At 43.2% G+C, this 21,039-nt stretch overlaps 1 protein-coding gene across 1 annotated transcript; it reads right to left on the minus strand.

Moving 5' to 3' along the window:
- Positions 1-3,474: 3,474 nt before the first annotated feature.
- On the minus strand, positions 3,475-20,724 carry LOC115136070 (mitochondrial import inner membrane translocase subunit Tim17-A). Its single transcript, XM_029671457.2, has 6 exons — positions 20,623-20,724; positions 15,386-15,485; positions 9,015-9,078; positions 8,777-8,905; positions 8,323-8,433; positions 3,475-4,285 (listed from the first exon to the last, which is right to left on the minus strand). Exons 1-6 carry the CDS (start codon positions 20,646-20,648, stop codon positions 4,212-4,214), a joined length of 504 nt encoding a protein of 167 aa, XP_029527317.1. The 5' UTR covers positions 20,649-20,724; the 3' UTR covers positions 3,475-4,211.
- Positions 20,725-21,039: the final 315 nt, after the last annotated feature.

The raw sequence follows: 21,039 nt of genomic DNA on the forward strand, positions 1-21,039 counted from the left end.
TAAGCACCCAGCAAATGAATATAAATGAGGATGTGGCATACAGGAGGTAAAGCATAGGTTTGCAGTGTTGTGCTTTGGCCCCTGTACTCCAGCACTTTGGATTTGAAATGATACAATGGCTATGAGGTTAAAGTGCAGACTGTCAGCTTTAAATTGAGGGTATTTTCATCCATATCGGGTGTATATAGTCCATGAGAAAGTTACAGACGCACAAATATCCCCAAGACATGCTAACCTCTCACCATTACAATAACAGGGGTGGTTAGCATTTTTGGGGGGGATATGATACTTATGCCTCTGTAACTTTCTCACTCATTATTACTACAATTAATTCAGCCTTATCCGTAGTCATAGTAGTATAGTAACAAGTCTTCAAGTCCCAGACAACTTAGTTACTGCAGAAAGAGTTAGAGGCACAACAGTATATTGATGGATGGATGTTCAGATTGCCTAAAGAGAATGAAGATGGTGTGTGACAGCAGTGACAGGCAACTTTTTATCATGCTCCTCTACAAACAGATCATTTTTTTATCCAACTGCATTTCAAATTGCCTGTAACTGAGGACAGGTGTGCATTACAGGTAAATAAAGAAAGAAAAATTCTCACAAGTTATAGGGCAACTCCAACCTCATATGCATTATCTTCAGCACCAAACCAGTGTCTACATATGTGAAAACGGTGCATTTCTACAGAAATATAGTGTTAAAAGGTTCTACCCGACACTGTGATGTCACAGAGAAGCATTTTTTAGGATCTTATATTTTTAATGACAAATCACAGATATGCGCCATTTTCACAGTTTGGTGCTGGAGATAAGGATTATGAGGATGAAAAGTGGTGGTAGCCCATTAACCGCGAACAACTCCTGGTAGTCCATTTCACTGAAAAGAAGCTATAAAATATCTCAAATTCACCATGCAGACTGATGAGAGAAAAATAAACTATGGATCATCAAGGAGAATGGTGCATTATACATACAGACTTATACACAAAGCCCACAGACCGCAATACCCTGCTACGTGCGGATAGTATGCATCCCCTTCCCCCCAAGAATGGTTGACCATATAGCCAGTTATGCAGGGTTAAACAAATCTGTAGCCACCAATCATATTTTGACAGCAATGCTAAGAAAATGACAGATAAATGAAAATGAGAGGCAAAAAAGGACAAAACTCTTGATGCTGCAATTCTGAAAATATCTCAAAAACCAAGAGAAGAATTGCTCAAAACTAAACCAAAGGATAAAAACATCCAGTGGTGTAAAGTACTTAAGTAAAAATACTTGAAAGTACTACTTAAATATTTTGGGGGGTATCTGAACTTTACTTTTTATATTTTTGGCAACTTTTACTTCACTACATTCCGAAAGAAAATAATGTATTTTTTACTCCATGCTTTTTCCCTGACACCCAAAAGTACTCGTTACATTTTGACAGGAAAATTGTCCAATTCACACACTTATCAAGAGAACATCCCTGGTCATCCCTATTGCATCTGATCTGGCAGACTCACTAAACACAAATGCTTCATTTGTAAATTATGTCTGAGTGTGCCATCTGGTTTGCTTAATATAAGGAATTTGAAATAATTTATACTTTGACTTTGACATTTGATACTTCAGTACATTTTAGCAATTCCATTTACTTTTGATATTTAAGTACTTTTAAAAAACAAATACTTTGACTTTTACTCTAGTAATATTTTGCTGGGTGACTTTTACTTTTGTCATTTTATATTAAGGTATTTTTACTTTTACTCAAGTATACAATTTAGTACTTTAACCAACACTGAAAACAACGCAACAATCTTCTGCACTAATTACACCAAGTGTTTGGAGAAAATGAAAGCAATCCTGAAAAAGCACTGGCGTACTCTGCAATCTGACAAAAAAAACTGCACACCTCTTCAAGGAACCCTCACTGGTGGTCTATAAGCGTGGTCGCAATATTGGGGATAGCTTGGTGAGGTCTGACATGCCCCCTGAGCCCACTCAGACACTCTTGACACCCATTCCAAAAGGGAGCTACAAATATGGCTCATGCACACAGTGCAATTGCACTACAAAAACATCCTTCTTCAGACATCCACGTACAGGTCGAAAAATCCCTGTTAGGGGTATCATCTCATGCAAGACAAAGGGAGTAATCTATCTCATCACCTGTTCATGTGGGAAAGCCCACATAGGACAAATTAAAAGACAATTAAAACGCATAGCTGAACAACGCCGCTCAATCAGGTGTAAGGACACTGACTATCCAGTAGCAGCTTACTTTGTTGAAGCTAACCATCCTATCTCCTCCCTCAAATATACAAGCATTGAGCATATTACTCTACCAAAGAGAGCAGGTTAACGTTGAGATCCTACTACTAGAGGGAGTCTTACTGGATATCCTGTCTAAAAACATTGACCCCTAGTGGTCTGAATATTGACTTTGATCTCAGGTCCTTCTTATGAACAATTCTTCTTTATTCTCTTTTTTTTTTTTTTTTACAAAGTCTTACAAATTAATATATTATTTCTACAGCTTATCAGCATATACCCAATATGTTCCCCCTGTTGATAATGCTTACTATGCATTATGGTTGAACCAAAAGATTACATGTAACAAATATTAAATTGGAAACAATTAAATGTATGTCAAATGAAATTAAACAATAATGTATGTTGATGCTAATATTATGTATAATATCTAATTATGTTCCATATGAGAACAATAGCCTAATATATTCTATATGCTGTAAACGATTCTTTCAACAGTTTCACTCAATTCATTCTAATCAACCTAATAATTATGACACACCCTTCACTATTGTCATTGGTTGCACTAAATTGCACTGTTTGTCGACATAACCTGGTTCAAGCATTCATGACATTAACCTGTAGAAGGCACAGTGATGCCGAAACGTTGGTGTTTTACCCAATAAATTACTGGGAGTTTATATATAGAGTGTGCGACTCTATTTGTATAGCTTACAGTTTATTCGCTGTTAGTCAGCACCTCTACACTAAATAATTATCTCTGGGTGTGTGCCACCATGCTTTTTACTGAAAAGAAAACTGATATGGACAAATCTTTCAGGATATCTTGTGTATACTGCCCTCTATTGGTGACACCTTTGTGTTTTCTGGTTTTAGTCCTCGAGACAGAGCTCTCCAGGCCGAGATGCCAGTAGCTTCTGAATAACGTCAGCCACTCAACACCAAAGCAAATGGTGTGAAAAGATGTGAGGTTATATTAATCAAGTGGCATGATTTATGTCAGGGGTGGCTATCCCTCATCCAGGAGATGTACTGGGTGTGCAGGCTTTGCTCCAGCCCTGCTGAAACACAATCCTAAAATATATGTTTAAGAGCACACTCAATAACCATACACCAACAAAGACCATTTCAAATATTTTCAGTGTGAAAAAAGTTTAAGGGGAAATAAAGTAGCACTTTGTGATAATTTGAAAGCTAAACAAAAGCTACAAAATGACATTTTATTTGACAACTTTTATTCTTCTGTCATTCAGACAAGTTGTATCAACCCCTTTCATGAGGACCACTGAGCAATTGGTGAGGTTTGAGGTCATCCTTTGCCAGCAGTAATTTGCTTCTCTCTTGGTGTTAAACTATAAAGCATTTAATTATCAACTACCAAAAAAATAAATAAGTCATTATAAAACCTAAGATTTCAGGGACAGCACAATGAATATTTGCCTTTTAATACCGTTCAATGAAATACCAGCCTAGTTATTTCATTTACAAAACGGCACGCACAAGCACAGGATACGATGAACAATAAGGCAAATAAGCAATACATGCCAAATACATGCAGGAAAGCCTTTATATACACATGAAAGACATGATACAAGTTTGATAGAATCAATCTTTGACGGGACATTGACAGCCATGGCACTGAGCTTGACCCAACACCAGCTCTAGTTTATCTGTCACACTTGCAGGGTATACATGCATGTATGATTGCACAAACCCACAAGCTTTTCCCTCGTTCAGATATTTTAACCGATTTAGGGTGAACTAAACACAACTGACAAGGCTGAGGATGGTAGAAGGCAAATCTGTACATCGGCTCTGGAAAAAAAGTGTGAATTTGCCCTTCAGTTCTCTGACCCAGTCCATAATGTTAGGTGCAATTGTAATTGCGTAAAAATTTCCTAAATTTCCTAATTGTAACTTCAAAAAGGCCTAGAGTGTGAGAGGAACCTCTCACTGGTACTGTCTGTAGTCTCCTCCATAGGAGGGGGCAGGCATGGGGGCTGGCTCCTCAGCAAACTGGGGACCTATAGAAAGGGAAGAGTTGAGAGATGACATCAGAGATAATACATTAATAAGACGCCTTGGCAGTAAGCAGTCATTCGTCCATGTTCAATATAAATAACACTATCCAATTCAAGATGGCGGCAGGGCAGTTTTGCTGGAAGTGTTGTGTCACACTGTTTCTTTCAAGTGTTACAAGTTTTTATTACTTAGCAAAACTGTTATAGGCTGCGAGACTTGTCATTAAACAACAGACAAAATCTAAAATCCTACAGGATCAAAGCGTTAAATTGACATCTGCTGGTTTCTACAGGAGATCAAACAGGTGTGGTGCCCTTCCTGAAAGTCGAGAGAGGATACATCTGTGCTGTGACTGACGGTCCAGACACTTGGATGGTCATTTAAAAAAATATATGTTTTAAAAAAATGTATCTGTGTTTCGCCATTCTACCGGAATCTTCTGACTCCACTCCTGCCTTGCTGTGCGGTGGAAACTGGAGGTCGGTATCTGCGCTGTGACATAACGTCTAGATGCGCTGGGCTTCCTAGCCCAGGATACCCCTGCTGGGTGGACTAGCCACTGTGCCCGCTCTGCCTCACTGTGCTGTAGCCTACTGCAAGGCGACTGGGTGCATTGACCAGACCCACACATTGGGCGAAATACATGTCAGTACATTCCTGCAGCGGCTGTTGAATGCGCTGACTGTTTTAAAGGCAAGAACGCTCGGGCACACACTTTCTTTCTAACTCTACTAGATTTTTTTTAGGGAATTTAAGGTTTCAAAAGATTGACTCAGAATATATTTATTTATGTTTTTGTGAATTGTTGGATTCAGTGGTAAAAAAAGGTGTATTTTTGTACAAATGGTTTTAATTGCTGCTTTACATGGGTTATGGCTCATTGCAAAGTCTAAATGATCAAAAACAAATCTCCCTAACCCAGAGATACCGCTACACCCTATTTTAACTGATGGTATAGCAGCTGTAGTCTTTCAGAGGGATCACATTGTGTTACCATTTGACTCTTACTGTGACATGCTCAAAAAACTCTCATCTACAGGGTTTGGTCTGGCTAAAAACTTTGCTGTATCAGACGACTGTAGATTGGATTGCACGCTCAAGGTCCTAAACGAGATCATAACCGTCATCGATAAAAGACAATACTGTGCAGCCGTATTCATCGACCTGGCCAAGGCTTTCGACTGTCAATCACCTCATTCTTATCGGCAAACTCAAATGACTGCTTCGCCTGGTTCACCAACTACTTCTCTGATAGAGTTCAGTGTGTCAAATCGGCGGGCCTGTTGTCCGGACCTCTGGCAGTCTCTATGAGGGCGCCATAGGGTTCAATTCTCAGGCTGACTCTTTTCTCTGTATACATCAATGATGTCGCTCTTGCTGCTGGTGATTCTCTGATCCATCTCTACGCAAATGACACCATTCTATATACCTCTGGCCCCTCTTTGGACACTGTGTTAACAAACCTCCAGAAGAGCTCCAATGCCATACAACTCTCCTTCTGTGGCCTCCAACTGCTATTAAATGCAAGTAAAACTTAATGCATGCTCTTCAACCGATCGCTGCCCACACCTGCCCGCCCGTCTAGCATCATTACTCTGGACGTGCCCTCTCGGTTCATAGTCAAATGAAATTTTAGGCAGTTCGGAGAGCAGGCATTCCTGCATGAACTTTATGCATGCAACTGGGATAGGATTGCACTTATTCCAGATATCGAAGAGGTATTCTCCTATTTTCATTCTATAAACACACCCCTCTCAAAAAGTACCAGGTAAGAGGTAGAAACAATCTTGTTTACAGGTGAATTATCTGATTTGATCCAAAAAACGAAATACACAATGGGCCAAAGCCAGAAAGGGTAATTCCCAGACTGAATGGCAGTTATTCAGGGCACTGAGAAATAAGTGCACCGTGCTAATACAGAAATACAAATCTAGCTTCTACTACGAATCTACCAAGGCAAACCTCAATAATCCGACGAAATTATGGAAAACCATTAAATCCATGAATGCTAACACAAACTCCTCTGGTCTTGCGCTGAAATTGACCTCAAATTCATTGGATGTGACTGAGAAGAATAAACTTGACATGTTTAATGAGCATTATGCTAAAGCTGGGCATTTATTTGATAACGAACTCCTTCCTAACATCTCAAATGAGGCGGTGAATGAAACAGCCACATGTCGGCCTATGGTTCATCTATTTCATTTTACAGAGACTGAGCTTTCAGAAGTTGTAAAGGAACTCAAATCTATTAATATTAAGAAAGCAGCTGGCCCGTGTGAATTAAACCCGTATTTTGTCAAAATTTGTGCAGAGATCATTGCTGCCCCTCACTCATATTTTAAATATTTTATTGGCGAGTAACACCATTCCAAAAGTCTGGAAAGCAGCCTATGTCACGCCTTTACATAAAGGTGGAGATCCAGTTGGATAACAATCGTCCCATATCTAAACTGTCTGCTTTGGCAAAAGTTTTAGAAAACCTTGTGAACTCACAGTTGAAAGACTTTCTTCATAATTACTCAGTTTTATCTCAATTTCCTTCGCCTCCAACCCGTTTCCATGTGTGGAACGGATGTGGGTGGGGCTAGGTCTACATAAGGGTGCTAATTTTTTAAAAATCACAAAAGCTCTGACAAAGGCCGTGAGGCCGATACATAAGCTTATTAAAGATCAGTGATACTATCAAGAGCAGTGTGCGGTTTCCTTTTTCATTCATCTTGTTCAACTGTTGCCATGCACCTGCAAAAGGTTTGCTCAGATGTGCGAGTGCCTTTTGAATTTTGAGAGCCAAGCACAGTACAATTACTGCTGTTAGTAAGGTTGTAGGTGATATTCTAGATGCTCAGGACATCACTTTTTATTAACTTATCGAAGGCCTTCGACACTGTTGCCATGCCCAGCTGTTGAAGACTAAAAAAGGTTGGTTTAAGTGTTGATGCATTGGATTGGTTCCAAAACTACCTTTCTGACAGAACACAGTGTGTAGCTCAGGAGGGTATGAAATCTGAGTTTCAAAGGCAGCTTTTCCAATTGAAACTTGTGCTCAATGAAAGGAAAACAAAGTTTATGGTTTTCTCTTTCCTTAAAGGAAACAGATGGACTCACTTGCAAATTCGAACTATAACAGGCCAGCAAATTGATAGGTTTTCCTCCTATAAGTATCTTGGGATGTGGTTAGATGAGAGTTTGAATTTTAAACAGCACATTGATAACTTGACTATGAAACTGAAGTTGAAAATGAGTTTCTTATTTCATGAACAAATCTGGCTTTTCAATGTAAGTCAGAAAATAACTTGTTCAAAGCACTTTTAAAAAAAAATCAGTGCTGGATTATGGTGATATTGTCTATATGAAGGCCTCAGCAAGTACCTTAAACTCTGGACACAGTTAATCATGGTGCTTTAAGATATATTACAAATGCAAGTTCACTTACCCATCACTGTGATTTGTATGCTATGGTGCAATGAACCTCTCTCTCCACCAGGAGGCTAAAGCACTCCTACACTTTTGTCAACAAAGCATTGATGGGACAACTCCCGTTGTATCTCTGTTCTTTACTGACCAGATCAGTCACTCAATATATTCTTTGTTCACAGTTGCCTTATGTTCCTAAGGCTAGAACTGAGATGGGACCATCTTTTTCCCATAATGCCCTGTCATCCTGGAACATGCTTCAGAAGGTTGTAAAGTAAGGGGAGTTAGTGTCCTTGCCTGTTTTTAAGACTCTGATCGACAACACCGTTTGTGATAACTGCAGTTGTTTCTAATCTTCAATTGTATCTTTAACTTGTGACACTTTGTGTTTTGTGTATACTCTGTATTCTGTAATGTTTTATGGACACGCTGCCATTTCCCGGTTTTGCTTTCTTGCCAGGTCGTCCTCGCAAAAGAGGTTTTTAACCTCAAATGGGTTTTACCTGGTTAAATAAAAGGTTCAATAAATTAAATAAAACATTTGCACTCCCTATAACCCTTCATTGTAGCCCTGTAAATCAACTACAGAATAAGACAGCATTCGTCAGAGAGGCACACTGACCAGTTGGGAACTGTGACAAAGCAAATCTAGTGAGCAGGATTCCAGCTCCCTCTATCAATGCCAGTAGTATACCTCCCATTGCAGCAGAGCCTACCATGGCCACTGGTCCATCTGAGGACAAACAATAAAGGAATCAGTACAACATAGACTAGCAATTAGTCTTTACAGTAAATAAAATAAAATAACTACATTTACATTGAACAAACACTGGGTCTACGTGAATGCCCTGAATTTACAAGCCCATGTTGTATGTTAAGCATGCGGAAATACATTAAGTGTGTTCAACAAGGAACCAATGGTGAACTTTGTGCAAAAGTTATTGTAAGATAGCTGTATAAGGGCAATTTTGTTTGTATGAGTATGTGTGTGAAAGTGTGACAGAAAAACAGCGCGAGGGCCCCTTCTTCACAGCAATGCCTGTCTTAAAAATGGGAATTATTAAACTATCACTCACTTCTTGCTGCAAGGATGGCTCCAGTCATGGCCCCGCTTGTGATGGAGTTCCAGGGGTCCTCTTTCCCCCGTACCTTTACCAACCCACAGTCAATCATGGAGAAGAGGCCTCCCCATACTGCAAAGCTACCTACAATACAACATAACATAATTCACGCGGTTTCAGACAGAGCAAGGAACAATGACTTGCAGTCTGAGAACAAAAGAGCCAAATAAGCTTGAACTTGACGTGTACTTACCCCCCAACTGTGGGGCTCTGGTCTTGATGGCTGTCATGCTACCTTTCAATCTGTGGCTCATCCCCTGAGAACAAAAAGAAGATGGCATCAAAACTCCTCATTCTTCACACCTCACTATGCCCAACCCATTCAGCACAGTACAAAATTCAGTCAAACAGTTCTCTAATTGACTTAACTGTTCCTTCATATCCCATAGGCTAGCTAAATATAAAACACAAAATGCAACAATTTCATTTTTTTTATAGAGTTACAGTTCATATAAGGAAATCAGTCAATTTAAATAAATTCATTAGGCCCTAATATATGGAGTTCACATGACTGGGAATACAGATATGCATCTGTTGGTCACAGATATCTTAAAAAAGGTAGGGGCGTGGGTCAGAAAACTAGTCAGTATCTGGTGTGACCACCATTTGCCTCATGCATGGGCGACATCTCCTTCGCATAGGCCTGTAGAATGTTGTCCCACTCCGCTTCAATGGCTGTGCGATGTTGTTGGATATTGGCAGGAACTGGAACACACTGTCGTACACGTCGATCCAGAGCATGTTCATGTTCAAACATGCTCAATTTGTGACATTTCTGGTGAGTATACATGCTGTCATGTAAACATCTTCCTAGCGTGAATTAGTTTCCAACCGTTCTGATTGTGACGGCATGCTTTGAAATTTCTCCCAGTATGAAAAAGATCCCAGTTCAATAAATGCATGCCATCGCTTTATGTGGATGGCTGAGCACATGCAGATGTTTCTCTCACACCCTCCCTCAAACGCGAAAATCTTGTGTGTGAAGCAAATCCGCGTGCCCACATCTGCCAATCAATGGTGGCCAGGAGTATTGACTTTGACCAATCACAAGCTTGTTGAGGTGTGAGGTCAGCATGTAAATACACGGAATCGCATGTCAAAGTGCTGAGGGTTATGTGAGGAGAGATTTTTTGCCATTGCAAAGACTTGGGCGACTACGTTTTCGATTGACAGTGCATACATTTCTTACATTTACATTTTACATTTAAGTCATTTAGCGACTTACAAATTGGTGCATTCACCTTATGACATCCAGTGGAACAGTAGTGCATCTAAATCTTTTAAGGGGGGGTGAGAGGGATTACTTTATCCTATCCTAGGTATTCCTTAAAGAGGTGGGGTTTCAGGTGTCTCCGGAAGGTGGTGATTGACTCCGCTGTCCTGGCGTCGTGAGGGAGTTTGTTCCACCATTGGGGGGCCAGAGCAGCGAACAGTTTTGACTGGGCTGAGCGGGAACTGTACTTCCTCAGTGGTAGGAAGGCGAGCAGGCCAGAGGTGGATGAACGCAGTGCCCTTGTTTGGGTGTAGGGCCTGATCAGAGCCTGGAGGTACTGAGGTGCCGTTCCCCTCACAGCTCCGTAGGCAAGCACCATTGTCTTGTAGCGGATGCGAGCTTCAACTGGAAGCCAGTGGAGAGAGCGGAGGAGCGGGGTGACGTGAGAGAACTTGGGAAGGTTGAACACCAGACGGGCTGCGGCGTTCTGGATGAGTTGTAGGGGTTTAAAGGCACAGGCAGGGAGCCCAGCCAACAGCGAGTTGCAGTAATCCAGACGGGAGATGACAAGTGCCTGGATTAGGACCTGCGCCGCTTCCTGTGTGAGGCAGGGTCGTACTCTGCGGATGTTGTAGAGCATGAACCTACAGGAACGGGCCACCGCCTTGATGTTAGTTGAGAACGACAGGGTGTTGTCCAGGATCACGCCAAGGTTCTTAGCGCTCTGGGAGGAGGACACAATGGAGTTGTCAACCGTGATGGCGAGATCATGGAACGGGCAGTCCTTCCCGGGAGGAAGAGCAGCTCCGTCTTGCCGAGGTTCAGCTTGAGGTGGTGATCCGTCATCCACACTGATATGTCTGCCAGACATGCAGAGATGCGATTCGCCACCTGGTCATCAGAAGGGGGAAAGGAGAAGATTAATTGTGTGTCGTCTGCATAGCAATGATAGGAGAGACCATGTGAGGTTATGACAGAGCCAAGTGACTTGGTGTATAGCGAGAATAGGAGAGGGCCTAGAACAGAGCCCTGGGGGACACCAGTGGTGAGAGCACGTGGTGTGGAGACGGATTCTCGCCACGCCACCTGGTAGGAGCGACCTGTCAGGTAGGACGCAATCCAAGCGTGGGAGGCGCCGGAGATGCCCAACTCGGAGAGGGTGGAGAGGAGGATCTGATGGTTCACAGTATCGTAGGCAGCCGATAGGTCTAGAAGGATGAGAGCAGAGGAGAGAGAGTTAGCTTTAGCAGTGCGGAGCGCCTCCGTGATACAGAGAAGAGCAGTCTCAGTTGAATGACTAGTCTTGAAACCTGACTGATTTGGATCAAGAAGGTCATTCTGAGAGAGATAGCGGGAGAGCTGGCCAAGGACGGCACGTTCAAGAGTTTTGGAGAGAAAAGAAAGAAGGGATACTGGTCTGTAGTTGTTGACATCGGAGGGATCGAGTGTAGGTTTTTTCAGAAGGGGTGCAACTCTCGCTCTCTTGAAGACGGAAGGGACGTAGCCAGCGGTCAGGGATGAGTTGATGAGCGAGGTGAGGTAAGAGAGAAGGTCTCCGGAAATGGTCTGGAGAAGAGAGGAGGGGATAGGGTCAAGCGGGCAGGTTGTTGGGCGGCCGGCCGTCACAAGACGCGAGATTTCATCTGGAGAGAGAGGGGAGAAAGAGGTCAGAGCACAGGGTAGGGCAGTGTGAGCAGAACCAGCGGTGTCGTTTGACTTAGCAAACGAGGATCGGATGTCGTCGACCTTCTTTTCAAAATGGTTGACGAAGTCATCTGCAGAGAGGGAGGAGGGGGGAGGAGGATTCAGGAGGGAGGAGAAGGTTGCAAAGAGCTTCCTAGGGTTAGAGGCAGATGCTTGGAATTTAGAGTGGTAGAAAGTGGCTTTAGCAGCAGAGAGAGAAGTGGAAAATGTAGAGAGGAGGGAGTGAAAGGATGTCAGGTCCGCAGGGAGGCGAGTTTTCCTCCATTTCCGCTCGGCTGCCCGGAGCCCTGTTCTGTGAGCTCGCAATGAGTCGTCGAGCCACGGAGCGGGGAGGGGAGGACCGAGCCGGCCTGGAGGATAGGGGACATAGAGAGTCAAAGGATGCAGAAAGGGAGGAGAGGAGGGTTGAGGAGGCAGAATCAGGAGATAGGTTGGAGAAGGTTTGAGCAGAGGGAAGAGATGATAGAATGGAAGAGGAGAGAGTAGCGGGGGAGAGAGAGCGAAGGTTGGGACGGCGCGATACCATCCGAGTAGGGGCAGTGTGGGAAGTGTTGGATGAGAGCGAGAGGGAAAAGGATACAAGGTAGTGGTCGGAGACTTGGAGGGGAGTTGCAATGAGGTTAGTGGAAGAACAGCATCTAGTAAAGATGAGGTCGAGCGTATTTCCTGCCTTGTGAGTAGGGGAAGGTGAGAGGGTGAGGTCAAAAGAGGAGAGGAGTGGAAAGAAGGAGGCAGAGAGGAATGAGTCAAAGGTAGACGTGGGGAGGTTAAAGTCGCCCAGAACTGTGAGAGGTGAGCCGTCCTCAGGAAAGGAGCTTATCAAGGCATCAAGCTCATTGATGAACTCTCCGAGGGAACCTGGAGGGCGATAAATGATAAGGATGTTAAGCTTGAAAGGGCTGGTAACTGTGACAGCATGGAATTCAAAGGAGGCGATAGACAGATGGGTAAGGGGAGAAAGAGAGAATGACCACTTGGGAGAGATGAGGATCCCGGTGCCACCACCCCGCTGACCAGAAGCTCTCGGGGTGTGCGAGAACACGTGGGCAGACGAAGAGAGAGCAGTAGGAGTAGCAGTGTTGTCTGTGGTGATCCATGTTTCCGTCAGTGCCAAGAAGTCGAGGGACTGGAGGGAGGAATAGGCTGAGATGAACTCTGCCTTGTTGGCCGCAGATCGGCAGTTCCAGAGGCTACCGGAGACCTTGAACTCCAAGTGGGTCGTGCGCGCTGGGACCACCAGATTAGGGTGGCCGCGGCCACGCGGTGTGGAGCGTTTGTATGGTCTGTGCAGAGAGGAGAGAACAGGGATAGACAGACACATAGTTGACAGGCTACACAAGAGGCTACGCTAATGCAAAGGAGATTGGAATGACAAGTGGACTACACGTCTCGAGTGTTCAGAAAGTTAAGCTTACGTAGCAAGAATCTTATTGACTAAAATGATTAAAATGATACAGTACTGCTGAAGTAGGCTAGCTGGCAGAGGCTGCGTTGTTGACTATGTAGGCTAGCTGGCAGTGTCTGCGTTGTTGACACTACACTAATCAAGTCGTTCCGTTGAGTGTAATAGTTTCTACTGTGCTACTGTGCTGCTATTCGGGGCTCGCTGGCTAGCTAGCAGTGTTGATTACATTACGTTAAAAGAACGACAATAGCTGGCTAGCTAACCTAGGAAATCGCTCAAGACTACACAATTATCTTTGATACAAAGACGGCTATGTAGCTAGCTATGTAGCTAGCTACGATCAAACAAATCAAGCCGTTGTACTGTAATGAAATGAAATGAAAAATGTGATACTACCTGTGGAGCGAAGCGAAATGCGACCGGATTGTTGAGTGCGGAAGTTCTGTTCGGTAGACGTTGGCTAGCTGTTGGCTAGCTAGCAGTGTCTCCTACGTTAAGGACGACAAATAGCTGGCTAGCTAACCTCGGTAAATTAAGATAATCACTCTAAAACTACACACTCTAAACTACACAATTATCTTGGATACGAAGACAGCAAAGACAACTATGTAGCTAGCTAACACTACACTAATCAAGTCGTTCAGTTGAGTGTAATAGTTGTGCTGCTAATCGGTAGACGGTGGACTAGCTAACGGTGGACGTTAGCTAGCTGGCTAGCTGCAGGGCAGTGTAGACTGCGTTAGGACGACGAAATACGATAATTACGCAATTATCTATGATACAAAGACGGCTATGTAGCTAGCTAAGAAGAAATTGCTAAGATTAGACAAATCAAACCGTTGTACTATAATGAAATGTAATGAAATGTAATACTACCTGCGGACCGAGTGCAGATGCGACCGCTCGCTCCAACCCGGAAGTGCCTTAGTTAGCTAGGTATGCAAACAAGTTAAGACTGCACACCTCTAAGAACAAGCCAACCAGCTAATTATGCTTGTTACCTAGCCAAATCCAGGGTGAGGGGGTGTGAGAGAAACAGCTCCACAAGCTCAGTAATCCACACAGACGCGTTCAATTACATTTACATTTACATTTAAGTCATTTACCGGACGCTCTTATCCAGAGCGACTTATTGACTGGAAACATTTTCACGCCATCTAGATTTTTACATGACACAGGCCATGGAATAACTGGGACATTTTCAGCTTCCATGAATTATGTACAGATCCTTGTGACATGGGGGGGCGGATGAGTGGCACGACAACTGGCCTCGGGATCTCATCACGGTATCTCTGTGCATTCAAATTGCCAACGATAAAAAGCAATTGTGTTCGATGTCCGTAGCTTATGCCTGCCCAACCCATAACCCCACCATGGGGCACTCTATTCCCAACGTTGACATCAGCAAACCGCTCGCCCACAAAACGCCATCCAAGCTGTCTGCCACCTGCCCGGTACAGTTGAAACCGGGATTCATCTGTTAAGAGCACACTTCTACAGCGTCCCAGTGGCCACCGAAGGTGAGCATTTACCCACTGAAGTCGGTTACGACACTGAACTGCAATCAGGTCAAGATACTAGTGTGGATGACGAGCACACAGATGAGCTTCCCCGAGATAGTTTCTGACAGTTGGTTCAAGAATTCTTTGATTGTGCAAACCCAGTTTCATCAGCCGTCCGGGTGGCTGGGACGACAACAAGGTGAAGAAGCCGGATGTAGAGGTCCTGGGCTGTCATGGTTACACGTGGTTGTGAGGCCAGTTGTACGTACTGCCAAATTCTCCAAAACGAAGTTGGAGGCAGCTTGTAGTGGAGAAATGAACTTTCAATTCTCTGGCAACAGCTCTGGTGTACATTCCTGCAGTCAACATGCCAATTGCACGCTCCCTTAAAACTTGAGACATCTGTGGCATTGTGTTGTGCGACAAAGCTGCACCTTTTAGAGTGGCCTTTCATTGTCCCCAGCACAAGGTGCACATGTGTAATGATCATGCTGTTTAATCAGTTTGTTGAAATGCCACACCTGTCAGGAGAATGGATTATCTTGGGAAATGCTCACTAACAAGGATGTTAACAAATTTGTGCACAAAATTTGAGAGTAAAGCTTTTTGTGCGTACGGAACATTTCTGGGGACTTTTGTTTCAGCTCACGAAACATGGGACCAACACTTTATATTGCGTTCATACTTTTGTTCAGTGTCATTTTGCACATGGGGGAATTTATTGGCATGGCTGAACTTACTGCAGGTGAATTTCTAAAGCCCTTGACAGCCTGGAAGATCCCTCCTCCAATGGCCCCCATGGTGAAAGCACCCCCACAGTCATCCACGATTCTCCACGGACTGAAAAAACACAGTATGGTCAATGAACACACACAGGCAGATAACACACAGGTCTTTACCAGTTTGCTTCAGGGTCATAGGTGCATTTACATGCATGATACATAGCTAGCTAGTGTAAAGTAGCCTGAAGGCTTGTGTCAACTGGCTATTAAAAGTGTGTGATTGCCACCTAGTAATGTTAGATAACGGTAGGCTAGTGTTGCAATGTACACCGGTACCACGGTAATATCACGGTACCAAAACGTCATGATACATATAACAACATTTTAGAATTCCATAGTACCGTTTTATATGACACTACCACACTTTGACACTTTTCAGTTGGTAATTACAGTCTTGTCTCATCGCTGCAACTCCTGTACAGACTCAGGAGAGGCGAAGGTCGAGAGCCATGCAACCTCTGAAACACAGCCCAGCCAAGCCGCACTGCTTCTTCACACAATGCACACTTAATCCAGAAGCCAGCCATACCAATGTGTCAGAGGAAACACTGTACACCTGGCGACCGTGTCAGTGTGCATTGCGCCCAGCTCGCCACAGTTGTTGCTAGAGCGCGACAAGAACATCCCTGCCAGCCAAGTCCAGGCTCTGGCTGGGCCACTCTGTCCCGAAGCCACTCCTCAGTTGTCTTGGCTGTGTGCGTAGGGTCGTTGTCCTGTTGGAAGGTGAACCTTCACCACAATCTGAGGTCCTGAGCACTCTGGAGCAGATTTCCATCAAGGATCTCCCTGTACTTTGCTCAGTTCATCTTTCCCTCGATCCTGACTAGTCTCCCAGTCCCTGAAGCTGAAAAACATCCCCACAGCCTGATGCTGCCACCACCATGCTTCACCATTGGGAAGGCGCCAGGTTTCCTCCAAACGTGACAATTGGCATTCAGGCCAAAGAGTTCAATCTTGGTTTCATCAGACCAGAGAATCTTGTTTCTCATGGTCAGAGTCCTTTAGGTGCCTTTTGGCAAACTCAAAGCGGGCTGTCATGTGCATTTTACTGAGGAGTGGCTTCCATCTGGCCACTAACACAAAGGCCTGATTGGTGGAGTGCTGCAGAGATGGTTGTCCTTCTGGAAGGTTCTCCCATCTCCTCAGAAGAACTCTAGAGATCTGTCAGAGAGACCATCAGGTTCTTGGTCACCTCCCTGACCAATGCCATTCTCCCCGATTGCTCAGTTTGGCTGGGCGGACAGCTCTAGGAAGAGTGTTGGTGGTTCAAAACTTCTTCCATTTAAGAATGATGGAGGCTACAGTGTTCTTGGGGACCTTCAGTGCTGTAGAAATGTTTTGGTACTCTTCCCCAGATCTGTACCTTGACACAATCTTCTCGGAGCTCTACGGACAATTCCTTCGACCCTATATGGCTTGGTTTTTGCTCTGGCATGCACTGTCAACTGTGGGACCGTAAACAGACTAGAGGTCGACCTATTAATCGGAATGACTGATTAATTAGGGCCGATTTCATGTTTTCATAACAAATGGAAATCTGTATATTTGGTCACCGATTTGGCAACAATTTTTTTTTACACCTTTATTTAACTAGGCAAGTCAGTTAAGAACACATTCTTATTTTCAATGACGGCCAACGAATGGTGGGTTAACTGCCTTGTTCAGGGGCAGAACGACAGATTTTTACCTTGTCAGCTTGGGGATTCAATCTTGCAACCTTACAGTTAACTAGTCCAACACTCTACCCACCTGCCTCTCATTGCACCCCACGAGGAGCATGCCTGTTACGTGAATGCAGTAAGCCAAGGTAAGTTGCTAGCTAGCATTAAACTTATCTTATAAAAAACAATCAATCATAATCACTAGTTAACTACACATGGTTGATGATTTTACTAGCGTGATGGTTGATGATTTTACTTACTACTACTATCTAGCGTGTCCTGCTTTGCATATAATCGATGCGGTGCGTATTGTCCTTGCTCCAATGCGTACTGTCCTTGCTCCAATGTGTACCTAACCATAAACATCAATGCCTTTCTTAAAATCAAAACACAGAAGTATATATTTTTTATCCTGCATATTTAGCTAAAATAAATCCAGGTTAGCAGGCAATATTAACCAGGTGAAATTGTGTCACTTCTCTTGCATTCATTGCACACAGAGTCAGGATATATGCAACAGTTTGGGCCGCCTAATTTGCCAGAATTTTACATAATTATGACATAACATTGAAGGTTGTGCAATGTAACAGGAATATTTAGACTTATGGATGCCACACGTTAGATAAAATACGGAACGGTTCCGTATTTCACTGAAAGAATAAACGTCTTGTTTTCAAGATGATAGTTTCCGGATTTGACCATATTAATGACCTAAGGCTTGTATTTCTGTGTGTTATTATGTTATAATTAAGTCTATGATTTGATAGAGCAGTCTGACTGAGCGATGGTAGGCACCAGCAGGCCCGTAAGCATTCATTCAAACAGCACTTTGTGCGTTTTGCCAGCAGCTCTTTGCTGTGCTTCAAGCATTGCGCTGTTTATGACTTCAAGCCCATCAACTCCCGAGATCAGGCTGGTGTAACCAATGTGAAATGGCTAGCTAGTTAGCGGGGTGCGCACTAATAGCGTTTCAAACGTCACTCGCTCTGCGACTTGGAGTAGTTATTCCCCTTGCTCTGCATGGGTAACGCTGCTTCGAGGGTGGCTGTTGTCGATGTGTTCCTGGTTCATGCCCAGGTAGGGGCGAGGAGAGAGACGGAAGCTATACTGTTACACTGGCAATACTAAAGTGCCTATATGAACATCCAAAAGTCAAAGGTATATGAAATCAAATGGTATAGAGAGAAATAGTCCTATAATTCCTTTAATAACTGCAACCTAAAACTTCTTATCTGGGAATATTGAAGATTCATGTTTAAAGGAACCACCAGCTTTCATATGTTCTCATGTTCTGAGCAAAGAACTTAAGCGTTAGATTTCTTACATGGCACATATTGCACTTTTACTTTCTTCTCCAACACTTTGTTTTTGCATTATTTAAACCAAATTGAACATGTTTCATTATTTATTTGAGGCTAAATTGATTTTGTATTATATTAAGTTCAAATAAGTGTTCATTCAGTATAGTTGTAATTGTCATTACTACAAATAATAATAATTTATATATTTTTTTAATCGGCCGATTAATCGGCATCGGCTTTTTTGGTCCTCCAATAATCGGTATCGGCGTTGAAAAATCATAATCGGTCGACCTCTAATACAGACGGGTGTCTGCTTTCCAAATCATGTCCAATCAATTGAATTTACCACATGTGGACTCCAATCAAGTTGTAGAAACATCTCAAGAATGAACAATGGAAAAAGGATGCACCTGAGCTCAATTCCAAGTCTCATAGCAAAGAGTACTTATGTAAAGGTATTTCCGGGGGATTTTTTGCAAACATTTCTAAAAACATGTTCTTGCTTTATCATTATGGGGTATCGTTTGTTGATTGATTTTTAAGTTGGGAGTAGTGTGTGTATGTTTGTGGGTGAGAGAGTGGTGTGTGTGCTTGAGAGATGGAGATAAGAGTGGCTAAATCCCAAATCCCCCTCTGCCCTCGCCTCTTTCATTTGCAGAAGTGTCCCAAAGCAGAGGGAATGAAAATTATCGAGGGCGTAGGGGCTAATTAGCCCCTCCGGTAGGCACTTCGACTGAGCCTGCAACGCTGCCGGCTTCATAGCGAAGTGGAATCCCATAAGACACGGCGTCATTTTTTGGTTTGCACAATTTCACACAAAATAATGGAGTGGCGTGCCTATTTATACGACACATGTATTTGTTTATGTATGATGTCGAGACTTGACACGTTTAACAAATGAAATGTTTAACGGTTACTGAGGTTTATATTTCGTAAAACGACGTTCATTTGAATTTCTTGCTCTTTTTATTACTGAAATGGAGAATATGAATTGCATCACTCAAGTCCCGAGTGTGTTCCGAAGTTGATCGGTTTATTGATCTCCTCACCACTCTCTGGAAGTCCCCCACGATTTCGGCAGCAACACGTGACTTCAGACACGTGACCACCGACTGTGTTGGTAGGGCGAAGGCGGTGGTACCACCAAGTGTGTGAGGGAACGTGTGTGTGTGTTAACTGAAGAGTAAAGAAGGTTTCATACTGTGTTTTCCTCTTACTGCCACAAGGACATGCATAATTCATTGTATGTATATTCCTTCCCCAATACATGTCAGACATGCTTTTAAGTTATGTACCCAGTAGGTCCCTCAGTTCCTCTGGCACTGGCGTTTTAACTATCCCAATGCCCAAGAGGCATGGAGGCAGCCTTTAGTTATTATGTCCCCAGCCTCTGGAATAGCCTGCCGCAGAACCTGAGGGGGGCTAAAACTTTGGACATATTTAAACGATATCTTTAAACATATTTTTAGCTTTGCTTTTCCTTAGGGTGCTTTTAGTTATTTCTTGTAGTAAATATTTCTGCTTTTATTTTACTTGTTTTTTTTCTTCCTGTAAAGCACATTGCGTTGCGTTCCATGTCTGAAATATGCCCCCTTCCCAATTGTATCGCGATACTTGTCCTGGTATCGTGACAACACTAGTAGCAAAGTTGTGCTAGTAGGTTAGTCACCTAGCTAACTTGCTACTGTAGAATCTTGAAAGGTAGCTAGTAACACAGCACATTATCTGAGCAACTTTAGCCCTTGCAATTGCTAGCATATCACATTAGCGAGTGGACTAACGGTTATCATTAACTTACGATCGGTGTCTGATAATTACTTCATATATATGCTTTCGTATGAGGGAGCATGCAGACGTGTCGTTACATCATACATTGTAAACTGATTGAGCTGGCAGCAGGGCTAACTACATGGGCATTAGCTAGTTATTAAGCAAATGTGGGAATTATTCATATTAACTTGTGGTGAATGATGTGTATCACACAATGTACACGTGAAATTACAGCTAAACGTTTGACATATCAAACTGCAGCGTCTGAAAGCTCAACAAGGTCACTGAAGTGGGCTAGCAACTCAGCTAGCTAGCATCTTCGGAGTCGGACGGTTTAGGGGTTTCAAATATTCGTTTGGGTTAAATATATATTTCATCTATATTTTAACAGATTATATGGCTGTGCTGTTACGACACCAGCAACACTGTGTTGCAATTTAGTTCACTAGATGCTTTCACTCACCATGGCTCCCGTGCGTATTCCTCCATTTTGTTCTTTCACTGTTCCCTTCTGACGTAATTGCCGCGTTCAAAACAACTGGGAACTCGATAAGGTCTGACTTCAGTGCCATTCAATGCCGCATTCAAAACAACTTGGAACTGGGAAATCTCCGACTTCGGTGCGTTCAACACTGGGAATTTCAAGTCAAAAGCTCGGGCCTCTTTCTAGAGCTCTGACTTTCCAACCTGAGATCACTGACGTCATTATTTGACCTCGTTTTTTAGAGAGTTCCCAGTTATCTTGAAAGCACCAAACAACCGAAGGAAGATGACATGTTTTATTTTTTAAATTGAACCTTTATTTAACTAGGCAAGTGGGTTAACTGCCTTGTTCAGAGGCAGAATGACACATTTTTACCTTGTCAGCTTGGGGATTTGA

This window comes from Oncorhynchus nerka, linkage group LG2 (assembly GCF_034236695.1).
Source record: "Oncorhynchus nerka isolate Pitt River linkage group LG2, Oner_Uvic_2.0, whole genome shotgun sequence".
Lineage (NCBI taxonomy): Eukaryota > Metazoa > Chordata > Actinopteri > Salmoniformes > Salmonidae > Oncorhynchus > Oncorhynchus nerka.